Source organism: Phycodurus eques, chromosome 14, assembly GCF_024500275.1.
Source record: "Phycodurus eques isolate BA_2022a chromosome 14, UOR_Pequ_1.1, whole genome shotgun sequence".
NCBI lineage: Eukaryota > Metazoa > Chordata > Actinopteri > Syngnathiformes > Syngnathidae > Phycodurus > Phycodurus eques.
Window position 1 is genome coordinate 10,215,347 of NC_084538.1, and position 14,106 is coordinate 10,229,452.

Sequence of the window (14,106 nt, forward strand, 5' to 3'; positions counted from 1 at the left end):
ATCATCATATGTCAAGGTGAAGTTTTATCAACAAATATCTTCTCCTTGGCCCCATGTGACCAAAAGTGACTGGGATCTAATGGTGAGTGGAAAAAAAAGGAGAGCTCACTCAACATTTTTAGTCTGCCCTGACTCATTGAGCAGTCTGGCAACCTGGAGAATAAACAAGACATGACGTCTCTGCGTGGTCTTACAAAACTAAGCTTTTATAGCACCGATAAACCAATCACAGAGCCAGTAGGGAGGCTGTCCCACTTGCTCGTCAGCACATTGAGGAGGATGCGCGTGCGAGCTTCAGACCAAAAAAGGCCAGTGGTGTCAAACGCAGGATGTGGGAAGGCAGGTCTTTTATGGAGGATTGCTGACTCAACTGAGAACCCGCACCTTGTTTTTCCTGGATTAGACATTGGAAAAGTCATGATTTCAAGTAGAAGACAACCCACAAAGAACACTGAATGAACAGTAAATGAGTCATCTTTTTAATTACAAATATGTATTAAATAATATGAAAGTTAGACATAAAGGTATGCAGTAATCATCAAGGTATAATCATAGTAATGGTGATTACATATGAATAATTACATTGTTTTATACACACACACACACACATACATATATATATATATATATATATATATATATATATATATATATATATATATATATATATATATATATATATAATCTCAGCACGTTCCTCAAATAGGACACAATACATTCACATATACATGTCACAACAAATAAAAATTGTTGCGGAAAGGGTGAAGAATACGAAATTCGAAGTCGTACAAAGGCTTTGGCAAAGAGTGCATCCATTAAACAAAAAGAATCATTTTGTGTAAATGTACAAATGAGCAGTAGAGATGTAAAGGTCCAGTGCATGTTTTTTCTTTTGTTTTTCTTTTATGCCCGTGAGTCAAGACGGCCGTATGTGCCAGGCCGCTCCCTGTATTAGTTAAGTGTTCCTTGCCTACTGAGAGCCGGCGGGTACTAGCATGCTGATTGTGGCGAGGCTGGGTTTGGAAGGAGGGTTCTTGCCCGCAGCCATCTTGTTCAGGTTCCTAACATCGGCCTGCCAGGTGGGAATTTTCTTGGTGGTCATGTGGCGGCGGGCGTGTTTCGTGAGGTGATCGCTGCGCATGAATCGTCGGTCGCACACGGAGCACACAAACTTCTTCTCGCCGGTGTGTGTCCGCCGGTGGCGGGAGAGCTCGTCGGAGCGGGCGAACCTTTTGTCGCAGCCGTCCCAGCTACAGCTGAACGGCTTCTCACCTAAAAAAAAACAGATAAAAGAAGATAAGCTAGTTACGAAACAGTCATATGACATCCATGTATAGAATCGTGATTTCCAACCACCATGTGTATCGCATGTATACTATAGTGATAGGCAGAACAAGTGAATGCTCTTCCACTAGATCAGTGATTCTAAAAGTGTGGTATGGGCACCACAGTTCAGTTGTACTTAATTTTTGGGTGAAATGCATTTGGCAGAACAATTACATTCTTATTCACTAAATGAAAGAAGGTTTGTGGGTAGACTGAAATAAGCGCATTCATGTTAGACAGTGAACCCCCACTATTTGATCTTCACAGATTTACATTTTCACTGTGTGTTCTGTGGAACCTATACTCAGCTATTTGCTGAAAAAAACTCACCTATTCAGAGCTTTTGCGCTTTTTCTATAGCCTTTGTGACACTTTTGTTAGGTGGTATGGCGTGAGATTTTTGTGATGTCAAATATCTGCCTTGACTCAATAAAGGTTGGGAAACACTGGTGTAGAATGATGAGATCACTCTCCTCCTTTGAGGAATTCTAACAAATAGGATGCTGTGGTGGCCCCACTGAATTCCGCATTCTTGTGCGTTATTAACAGCGGGCCAAAAAAATGCTCACCCGTGTGCGTGCGAAGATGAGCCTTGAGGTGCGAGCTCTTGAAGTACGTCTTCCTGCAGCCAGGAAAGTTGCACACGTAGTTTCTCCGGCGGGAAAAGTCCATCTTTGTGGCTGCGCCGCAGCCGCCGGGCCCAGTCGGCACGTACACCGGGGCCGGAGCCAGCGGAAGCAGTTTGGTGTTGCCCAGCGTCATGACAGTCTGAGGGCCGTGGGGCGTCTGGGGGACCGAGGACGGTGGGAGGACCAGCATCACTGTGCCGTGAGGCACCGCCGAGCCCATGATGAGGGACTGCTGCACTGTGGCGGGGCTTGCGGCGGCAGGCTGGGGGAGAATGGGCGTGGAGACAGCCCGGGCCCCTGCGGAGGACGTCTGGACTGCGCTGGGGATTAAGGCTGATATTATACCTGATTGGCCCCTAAAGGGGAACATCTGGCAGATGATTTGAGGGCTGGTGACTGGAGGCGGGGTCAGGTTCGCCTGAGCAGGGGGGCTGTTTTGTGGTTGACTGTTAACAGGAATGGGTGTCGAGACATTGTCCAAAGAAGGCTTGGGAGGACTAGCCTCGGTTGGTGAGGGTGTGACAGGAAGAGAAAGACAAGGCGATGGAGGCGTGAAGCTCTGCTGCTGCGGCTGCTGGCAGGAGGTCGCCTTCTCTAAATTGGGGGCCACCGGAATGTGGTATTGGCAGGGGGAGCTGTCTGCCGTGTGGCGGATTACGCTCGTCGCCATGGACCTGCAGGGAGGGGCGAGCGAGGGTGGGCTCTTGGCGACGGAGGAGGCAACGCATTGAGAGGATGCGCCACTGTTGGAGGATGAGTTCTCAGCAAAACTGGGGCTGTGAGGCGGAGTCATACACTGTGAGGAAACGGAAAGATAACAATCAGACGGAACGTCCAAACAAGTCTTGGGTGGTCGTCTCTAATTTTACAAATTCTCCCCGATGGGTGCAGATTAATTTAGGATCTGTCTAAAGCAGTGATTTCCAACAGTGCGCCATGAATGAGAGATCATCAAGTGTCCTGTAGAAAATTTCACTTAAATGGTTTGAAAATTACTGAACTATTACAAATAAATGTAACGTTGTTCATCTATCTATCTATCTAACTATCTATCTATGCCAGGGACCTATAGTGACAGGCAGGTATCCACTTTGTGACATTTTTGTTCACTAAGCCCTGTTTAGTGGGTAACTGCTTGAGACCCAAGTGTTTCCCAACTTGAACCCAAACTTGCTAAAGTTTTGTTCAATCTATCATGTAATCAACTTATAGTGGTGCTAGTTATAACAGCATACAAGGGGAAGTCTGCTACCTGCTTTCCGGGTTTGGTCACGTGACGTTCACAACGCAAGCGTGAGAAACGTTATGATGTTAATTTCGGTCGACGTGAGATGGTGATATTGCCAAACATGGCAGCCCACAGGGATGGATGAAAACTGATGGATTAATCCATTTAATTCTTATTCCACAAATGCAATATTAATCAGAATACTGGGTTTAGACTAGTGGGGGCACCTACAACATATTCTTATCAAAAACATTTTGAGTTTAGTTCCCATTCATTTATTTATGTATGTATTTTATTTATTTATATACCTGATGCCATCTAGTGAAAGGTCATTTAATTGTTCTGCCTGACATTATAAGTCACTAGCATAGATCGATGACCAAAGAAGTGAATATATATATTTTTTTAGTCCAATTAATTGAAATTGTATCATTTCCCACAGCACATCTGATGATCTCTCACGGTTGCTTGGGAAACAGTTTTGTAAAGGTCTTCACCTCGTCCAGGCTCCACCCACCATAAATCAGGCTCTGCCCCAAATTACTCATATCCATCCATTTTCTGTGTCGCTTGTCCTCCTTTGAGTTGCGGGTAACTGAACCCTATCACAGCTAACTTGGGGCAAGAGGCGGGTTAGCCTATACCCCGGACTGGTCGCCAGACCAAAATATATCATATACTGTTATAACATTAACATATACATATATTCCGAGCCCTGCCGCGAATAGCGAAAACCTGCGAGTAACTGACCCCCACCAAAAGGTTTTAACATTGGTGTAGATGCCACACGGTGGCAGCAAATGACTACTTTTGTCTAAATGAAGCTCCTCAACTCACTTCAAATTGTTACCTTGACACTAAGATGCCACCAGATAGAATATGCGGGGGTTCAGTGTCCTATATCAAACATGAATTGAAAGGCTATTTGGCCAGAAAAAAATTTGACCATTTCAACCAATCATGGGTCTAAGAGTTTGGGACCGTGCGGTTAGTGGTTGGAATCTTACCAGGGAGGATAGGGACACAAAGTCTTTTGGGGCCTCCGGGAGCTCGGTGGGCAGGATGGAGTCGCAGGAGTCAGAGGCTGGGGTCAGGGGTCGCGGCTTGCAGGGGTTGGGCCTGTTGCTGCTGACAAAGTGGCCCCATGAGCTCATGCACACCAGCGCCTCGGCGGCCTCCAGGTCCGTGTACTCCAGACCGGGAGAGCATCTGCTGTTGCCGCCGGGGACGGGCTGCTCGGCGGCGTTGCGCCTCCTCCGTTTCGCGTAGGACCCGCACTGGTCGGCGGACATGTTCTGAAAGGAAGAGCGGCGTAAACGATGATACTCTAACTCAGGTCGAATCATGGCGCTGATGACGAAAATAACCGCACTGACAATAGGTCAGACGGTCATCGTTTCCTTCTTCTCAACTTGCAAATGAAGCCAAGAGGGGGGAAGGCTGCTGACTGCACCCTGGCCCAGCATGCACTGTCCCACATTTAGAGTCAGGACGCCTCCCATGACCAAATGTAGACCAAAGAGTGACGTGCTTCCCAGATGAGCCATGTGAAATCCCCATAAAGCAGGTTTGCCTCAGGAAGCTTGGCCATACCTTTGCTTTCTTACAGTAAACAAGCCCTCTTTGCACGTTACATGGAGACACAGGTCCATGACAAAACAAGTTATATTTTAAACTGACATTGCTACAAATTTAAAAAGACCCCAAAAATGTGACGTAAGGTGCCTTTTGTGCGCTAAAAGGATGCTGACATTCATCCAAAATGACCACAGGTTGCGTAACGTTGACGGTAAAGCAGGCCATGACAGTTAAACGCTCATAAACAAGTTACAGGACAAAATTCAAGACGTCACAGAGCCTAAAATAACAAGGTAAAAAAAAAAAAAATGTGTCTTACTCCACGAGGGTCCATTTCGATATACTTCCGGGATGGCATGAGTCAAAAAAATGTCACTTTTTGTGCTGGTCAAAGCCCAGTTAAGTGAACAAAGAGACGGCGCTTCCCGGTGCCGCTGCTTGTTCTGAGGCAGGGCTGAGGTAACTTCTTTTTTCTTTTTCTTTTTTCACCACTCTCGGTCTGGCTCCCTCTTTTCTCTCAGCTGTGTGAGTAAAACAGGGGGCGGAGAGAAAAAAGAAAAACAAAAGTCACAACGCGCACCGGGCGGGTGGCAACACTCGCCCAATCGCAATCGTGTGTGTGCAGCGCCTCGGCCAATCGGCGGGCGGCGTGCACGTGGACAGTGCGTGCTCAGCGGGCGGTTGGAGGAAACGGGGTGCGTGGCCGTTGGTGGGCGTGGCCTCGCGAGTCAGCAGTGTCACAGTAAACCCGGTGAACTGCCATCCGCTCAACTAGGCGAAAGGTCGATCGAGTCTATGCTGCCTTCGTGGACTGTGGGAATACAAAGACTTCGCGCGATTGCCACAGCCGTTGCACATTAGAAAGGATGATGTCCAATTGGAAATGCAAGCGGATTGACATAATATGCTGTCTGGTGACTTGGAGCAAAAGGAGGAAAAAATACTCACACTGTGTACTTAAGTAGATGTACAAATACTTGCATAAAAAGAAAAGGAAAAAGTACTGATTCAACTCTTGTAAAGTAAAAATGAATTATTTTACTGTCAATTTGATCAAATACCCCTTTTTACTTTGACCTACTTTCTATTATTTTTCTATTAATTTGACATTTTTAACATCGTTTTTTAGTCATTCATTTATGTTTATTTCCTATATGTGTTCCCTTTTTATTTTCTATTATTTTCCCTTTTTTATTACATTTTGTTTTAATTTTCTATTATTTATGTATTTCTTTTCAACTCTTTTATTAATTTTTATATCTTTTTACGGACAAATTTTAAAATGCCAGAAGCTGGTGATGGTGTCTGAATGTATTTATTTATTTATGTGCTGACAACATAAAAAGAATTCTCCTAAACATTGTTTTTTTTTAGCGTCCTGTCGTCATCCATTGAAGTTGAAATAACTAACAAGCCTATGTTGACAAATTATGGAGTAGAAATTTGCTGTTTTCAAATGTAGAGAGTAAAAGTAAAAAGTCTATAGACTGTACTAATATTTTGTCCGAAGAACGTTATCTAAATATCTCATACACGCAATACAATGATATGAGTACATTATTGTATAAGATACATCACGTCACTCGATTTAAAAGTCCAAACGTGTAGAGGTCAGTTACTTAACCAAACGGCCTGGAAAAACACACCATGACTTTCTAACTTGAAAATCTATTTGGCGCAAATGATCAATAATACTATTGTGTGTGTGTGGGGGGTTGGGGAGGGGGGGGTGCGCGTCTATTTTAGGCAAAGCGACGTGGTTCATGACAGAGTTGTTGACTGAAACGCAGCGAGCACGCGGGAACGTCGACCCTGCTTTTTTCGATAGTCTTTGAATGCGACATTAGCGTCGGATGAAGCGCACGGGTGTTATTTTTTTTCAAGGCGTTTGTGCATCTGCTGATTAAAAAAAAAAAAAAAAAAAAAAAAAAAAATATATATATATATATATATATATATATATATATATATATATATATATTAAGATACAAAACAATGATGGTAGTACTGTGCTTTAAAACGTGAGTGAAATTGTTCTTATTCATTTATTCCTTCTCATATTGCCACTTGTGTTTTTAAAAGCCCTTAATTTTTAAGTAAATATGATGCAATGGTCGAAAATATGTTTATTCATCCATTCATCCATTTACTGTACCGCTTTATCATTAATATATATTATGAGAATTTGTCTTTGGGGCTTTTGTTACAGTTCTTCTGAGGTTTTATTTGTTTTTAGAACTGCATGTCGGTCCGGATGAAATGATCTCGGGGGTTGTATGTGGCCCACAGACCGTACGATTCCCACCCTTACATTAAATTCACCTGTTACTTCAATTCATGAGGCCATATCAGTGATGTGCCTCCACACTTCAAAAAAGTTGCTACTCAATCTTGATGCACTCAAAGACCCCCCAAACCTACACGACAGTCTACAGAACAACTGATAACCCAAAAACAAGATCCTTTCTTATCTAGATAACGAAAACATTCTTAAAACTAAATGTCAAAGAAGGTATACGGACACTTTGTTTTCCCAAAAATGCATTCACAAGAAGCAAAGTTGGTGCTGACCTACATACACACATCAGGGACGCTGCGCAAATGAAAGGAGCATGTGTCACAAAAGCCCACTCTAAAAAAAAATCCAGCCAGGAATATCAACTATTGAAGGTTATTTAACAAAGCAAAACATTGGAGCACACAGTTTCAGGGTTTGAATCTCTTGTAGGATTTTCTTCCCGTTCTTGCGTGATTTTTTTTCTTCTCCGTCTTCCTTCCACGTTCCAAAAACATGCATTGTTAGGTTCATTTGAGACTCTAAATTGTCCATAGGTGTAAATGTGAGTCTGAAGGTTTTTTTTTTTTTTTTTTTTTTTTTTTTTTTTTTTTTTTTTTTTTTGCAGGTCTACCTCACCTCTAGCTCAAAGTCAGCTGGGATTAGGCTCCAGCTCACCCATGACCCTAATGAGGACAAACGAAATGGACAGATGGATATATATTGAATTTGCCCTTGAAGTTTTCCCTTCTCGATTAGCTCATTAAAACGAAAACCACATCTCAGTGTGATGCAATGCAGTCTACACGACAACCTCAAAAATAGACAGTCAATAAATTCCTCTCAAAATTGAGCATTATTATCTGTTATTACCATATTCCATAGGTTCAGTTTGATACAGTCTTATGAGATCCATACAACATCTATGAACATTTCTTTTTTTACATTTTTACTATGAGGCAGTACAATGGGCTATTGATTAGCACATCTACATCACAGTTTTGATTGACATTCCAAAAACATGCATGTTAGGTTTATTGAAGACTAAATTGTCCGTAGGTGTGAATTTGGGTGTGAACGCTTCGGTGCCCTGCGATTGGCCGGCGAGGGGCGTGCACCGCATCTCGCCCAAAGTCAGCTGTGACAGGCTCAAGCTCACCCGCAACCCTAACGAGCAAAAGTACTTACACACTGTACTTATGTAAAAGTATTAATAATTGTATAACAATAAGACATTGGTAATAGTAGAAGATATATATCTTGCTCCTGCGAAGATATTGCATCATTGTCATGAATGCTTCCTGGTTCACGTTCCGCCTTATAAGTCCCCAAGATTTCTATCAATCAAGATATTAACCGCGGTTGACTTTGCTTCTACCTATTAGCGTCATGTCATCATCTGCAGAGGTTGAAAAAAGTAATAAGCCTATTTTAACAAAATAAGGTGTAGAAAGTAATCATATCTGTTTTCAAATGTTGGGAGCGAAAGTAATAAATGCTCAAGTACAGATACTTGGAAAAAAAATCTACTTGGAACCATTTGTAGCTTACTTTGTGACTTCCTACCACTGGATAAGCGCTATAGAAAATGGCCGGTTTGATGGATAGGAGCACACCCAATGTGATTATCATAAGGGTTTAAATCTGTAGAAAAATAACCTTGCTGACCGCACTATACCCATAACGTCATTCTTGAATTAGTTTTTGCATGCAGCAGAAGTAGATGCGTGCGGGCGGCCAAACACCGCAGACCTGTGTCTCCATCTGTGTGTGCTACCCATACAGTATAAGCATGACTGTCGGGTGCAATGAGGGCAGTGGGTGGCATTGCAGAAGAACACGAGGAGTGAAGGAGTGCATGCAGTGCAGGGGCGGGGGTGGTAGAGCAAACGTGTGACAGGCAGCCCGCTCCCGACTGCTGTTTGCGATCTAAAGTGGGGAAGTCCGCTTTAACTAAGTTAGGGAATCTGGAGGAAAGGTTACACGGGCCCTAGCCGGGCCTCCGAGCGCACACCTACCTCCTGTGTCCCCCACACACCCCCCGGTCCAGGAAGTGCAGGAGTCATCGAGGATATGGAGGGAGGGAAGGGGGAGTTGCCCGAGCACGGTTAAATATACCACCACAGGGTAATATTTCACAAACAGCTCCTGCACAGCTCTCTGACAGACAACTACAGACAACGGTTTTACTTCTGCGATCCTCAGTTTACGATGGGCCAGACATACGCGGCTTCGAGGTTACGAACGGCGCACAATGAACTACTGTTAGTTGTCGTGTATAATGTGTAGTTTTACCCCTAAGAAAATCATCAAAAGTCGACAGAGCGCATTATACGTACAGTATATAGGTATAAGAAAAATTGTAAAAAATTATTTCACATTGTATAAATGTATACCGGTACCTATCGGGGTTGTGAAAAAGGTGTATTTTCATTCTAATATGATATGTAATGTGTAATGTTACAATTTTATCTATAATACCTTACATTTTCGTGGCTCACCCGAGAATCATGACAAGCGCCGCCATCCATATCATATCGTATCAGTTGTTCCAACCCCAATCCATCTTAGTTTAGTAGAAGGCAGATTTATTTCTTGTATCGTCACAAAAAAAAAAAAAAAAAAAAAAAAAAAAAAAAAGTTGAGTAAAAGAACACGTTCAAAAGAAAACACGGAAGTCAACTGGAAGTAGTCCGGCACAACAAAATCTAACATGTAATTCCGTCGTGGAATTACCCCAAGCGGCGACGTATCTGAAGCTCGCTCGTAAATCTAATTTTGTCCTACAACACGATACGAAACATCGACCAGGTGATGGCTTGTAACTCAAAAAACTTGTAAGGTGGGGCACTCGTAAGTCAAGATACCACTGTATACTGTTTCTAGCCTAGAAGTGCTTTTCATACGTGTATTTGCAGTGAATCACCGCCTATCTGCTGCTGTTCACAAATTCCCCTTTACTGTTTACGCCAGCATTAGCCACCAGCTTTTCAAGCTGCCTGGGTACCTCATTAACTGAATTCACAAGGAACTCTTGTGGTATAGAATTCACAAGGAACTCTTGTGGGATGGAAGACATGACTTCTCGTATTCGCCCTTCATGTTCTTCAAAGTCGTTGGATTGGTAGAATAGACTCGCATGTGAGTAAACATAGTAGAGACTCCTTTAATCATGGAACATACACAAAAAAATTGAGAAAGGTATTACAACATAGTATTTTAAAATAGGGACTTACTTTTCAATCACCCATATATATATATATATACACTGGATGTTTATAGTGTATATACGTATGTATGTATGTATACATATACAGTATGTATGTATGTTTGCATGTATGTATTTACAGTATATGTAACATAAACTAATACTCAGGTCCTGTCTCCTAGCAGCCTGAATGTAGCCAACATTAATTGTGACACTATTAATAGTGACTATTGATTGTCACTGTTGATTATTATTGATCATTGACGTACAACCTTGACTTTCAGCTTGTCGACAAAGCAAATCGTCCTTTAGTACTCTCATCAAGTCAAACAAGAGTTAAGTTTATATTTCATGAAAAACAAGAATGTATTTTCTGAGAACTGACAATAAATGCTACCGTCGCAAAGCAAGTGCTGGACTTGTGATGATGTCATTGTTGTGAATATGGCGGATGCTTTGTGTACCTCACCAGACCTGGCCCGTTTCCTCTCCCACACATGAGCAACAACAACACATTCCACCACAAGCCCCTGCTTCCTGATTGATCAGCGGGAGACAATGAGGCCAATCTGCTGCTAGGAGACACTGATTGCCAGCTTGCTTGCTCGCTTTCTGGCTGGCTGTCTGTTGTCATGGCAACTTGAGGAGCAGGAGGCAGGGTTGCCGGGCTCCCCACGGTGGAGCCTCCCTTGGAGATGCACTGCGCATGTGTGCCACCTCATGATGTTGCTGCTGCTGTGGAATTATCATCAAATCATTCACTTGGGGTTAAATCACAATGCAGATTCGGTGTTACTGAGTCCACTTCCACTGTGCTGCACCTCACCGGAGATGCTCGCTGCTATTTTCAGTGCACACAAGAAACAAAGGAGTACTTTTGTTATGTCATAACAAGCGTGTACACAGACAGTTCATCGGCAGGACGTTTTCCGTTTGCTAGAATCTGAGAGCGTTTCTGGAAAAGTGGCTCAACCACAGACAACGTGTGCTGTCAAATAAATTAGGGAGTAGATAGGCACAGTCTCATGCAGCTTGAAAACAATAATCGAGAACTAATATGAATAAAATATTGCATATAGTGAGATCTACTGTATCAGTGGGTTTCCATGCTCAGATGACTCGACTACATTATATAACTTGTATTTGTGTCCCACAAGTTTGGATAGGCTCCAGCACGCCTACGACCCTTGTGAGGATAAGAAGTACAGAAAATGGATGGACATTTTTTTTTCATCGGTGCAGTTAATCAGTACATGGCCAGTCTGTATAACGGCACTCCTGTATTTTGCCTTGAAAATAACAATGAAAAGAATAAATAAATAATACACAAACATATTGTGGTATAAACAAAGAAATCAAAACCTGCAATGAAAAACAAAATGCTACACAAAAATAAACCAAAACCAAAAAAATTGAATAAATGAATTAAACAAATAAATCATTGTAATAAAATATGGTGTAAGGCAATACATTTACATACTGTAGCCTCCATAGATACAAAGCACGTAGAGTTAATACTGTATTTATAGTGAACCAACCATCCTTTTTCTGTAGCCTAAATTCTCTGTTAGGTGTGACGGACAGGATGACGACTATTGTCAATATTGGAATCCAACGCACACCACGCCAAGATCTTACTCCCATCCCCCCTCGCCTGAAACCACCGTTCTCTAAGATGCGAAGGGCCCCTCCTCTCCCATGAAGAATCTTATCTGCGAATTTGACTGATATCTGACTGATATAGTCTTTTCCAGAATAAGTCAGACCCCTATGGAGATCAGGCGTTTTTGATCCCTGTGATTACAAGGGACGGAAAATTGGTCAAAGAAATATGACACAAAAAAAGTAGAACTACAAACTTAATGAGGACAAAATGTTAATCTATCAAACCATTGTCTCCAGTTATCTCTGCGAGACTAGCTCTTTTCAATATCAGGTGCCTCGGTAATAAATCAATGTTGATTAATGAAGTCATTACAACCTGTGATCTGGACTTTTTGTTATTAAATGAAACGTGGTTAACAGAAAGTAGCTGTAATACTGAGGCAACACCAGCAAATTTTTATTTTATGAACAAGTGTCGAATAGGGAAAAAAGACGGTGGCATTGCTGTTATTTTTAAATCATTATTTGAATGTACAGAAATTATAGTGGGTGATTTTAGCTATTTTGAATATCTCTGTTTTTTTAGTTAAAGGTGACCCAAAGTTTATTGTTTTAATAATTTATAGGCTTCCAGGATACAATAGAAAATACAATAGAAAATTTATGGAGGATTTTTCAGAACTGCTATGTTATTTTTACTGACTACAACTATTTTGTCATAACGGGAGACTTTAACATTCATGTTGACAATAACATGAAGAAAAAAAATCTAAAGAACTCTCTGCTATACTAAACTAGCTGATTTGCAGCAAATAATCAATTGCTCACTTCATCAGGGGAGTTTCTTAAAGCTCTTAAAGTAGCTCCCATTAAGCCACTGCTAAAAAATAGAACGCTGGAAGCTTCCACATTCGCAAGCTATAGACCCATCTCAAATCTCCCTTTCATAGCCAAGATTGTTGAGAAAGTTATTTATTATAAACTCAGCAATTTCTTGAACTTAAATGGACTTTTTGACAAATTTCGATCAGGTTTCCGAACTGATCACAGTACAGAATCTGCTCTTATCTAAGTGCTAAATGATATCAGGTTGAATACTGACTCGGGAAAGGTTTCAATTCGGGTCTTGTTGGACCTCAATGCAGCTTTTGATATGGTGGATCATAATATACTGCTAAAAAGGTTGGAAACATGGGTAGGTCTAAATGGAACAGTCCTTAAATGGTTCAGGTCCTACCTAGAGGAAAGGAGTTATTTTGTAACCACTGGAAGTGTTCAATCTCATCGAATGGCAATGACCTATGGGTTCCCTCAAGGGTCAGTTCTTGGAACCCTCCTGTTCAGCCTGTATATGCTACCCTTGTGTCAAATTCATCAGAACTTTAATTTGGACTATCATAGCGATGCAGATCAGTAATATCTAGCGGTGTCTCCAGATGACTACAGTTCAATTGAGGTGTTGTGTCACTGTCTAAAACAGATAAATAACTGGATGAGCCAAAATAAATTTCAATCAAACCACAACAAAAATGAGATAATTGTTTTTGGCAATAAAGAAAAAAGGATTGCTGTTAGTAAATACCTGGTGTCACTCTCTTCAAAAACCAAAGACCAAGTCCGAAACCTGGGTGTTCTGATAGATTCCGACCTGACTTTCAACAGTCATATCAAATCAATTACTAAAACTGCCTTCTACCATCTGAAGAACATATCCAGAGTGAAGGCTTGCATGTGCCAAACAGACCAGGAGAAGCTCATCCATGCTTTTATCTCAAGTAGACTTGACTATTGTAATGGTCTTCTGACTGGACACCCCAAAAAGAGCATTAAACAGGTGCAGCGCATTCAGAATGCTGCAGCTCGGGTTCTGACCAGAACAAAGAGGTCACAGCATATTATTCAAATTCTAAAGTCTTTACACTGACTTCCAGTCAGCTTTAGAATAGATTTTAAAGTTCTGCTACTGGTCTATAAATCTCTGAACTGTGTAGGCCCTGAATACATTAAATAAATGCTAATGGCATATAAACCCAGTAGGGCTCTGAGATCGACAGACTCAGTTCAAATAGTGGAGCACAGAGTCTAAAGTAAACATGGTGAAGCAGCATTTAGCTATTATGCTGCACACAAATGGAATAAGTTGCCAACAGAAGTGACGTCAGACCCAAGTGTGTATGTTTTTAAGTCCAGGTTAAAAACTTTCCTTTTTTCCAATGCTTTTTAGAGCATTTCCACTTTTAAATGATATTTCTTGCAC

At 41.7% G+C, this 14,106-nt stretch overlaps 1 protein-coding gene across 2 annotated transcripts; it reads right to left on the reverse strand.

Annotated features, from left to right (window-relative positions):
- Nucleotides 1-476: 476 nt before the first annotated feature.
- klf11b (Kruppel like factor 11b) lies at nucleotides 477-5,272 on the reverse strand. Of its 2 annotated transcripts, XM_061696048.1 has the most exons (4): nucleotides 5,081-5,272; nucleotides 4,191-4,478; nucleotides 1,896-2,751; nucleotides 477-1,272 (listed from the first exon to the last, which is right to left on the reverse strand). In XM_061696048.1, the coding sequence occupies exons 1-4, from the start codon at nucleotides 5,117-5,119 to the stop codon at nucleotides 971-973; spliced, it is 1,485 nt and encodes a 494-aa protein (XP_061552032.1). In that variant the 5' UTR covers nucleotides 5,120-5,272; the 3' UTR covers nucleotides 477-970. The 2 variants fall into 2 exon arrangements, with proteins under 2 accessions (XP_061552032.1, XP_061552031.1); XM_061696047.1 differs by lacking the exon at nucleotides 5,081-5,272 and having other exon boundaries at nucleotides 4,191-5,045.
- Nucleotides 5,273-14,106: the final 8,834 nt, after the last annotated feature.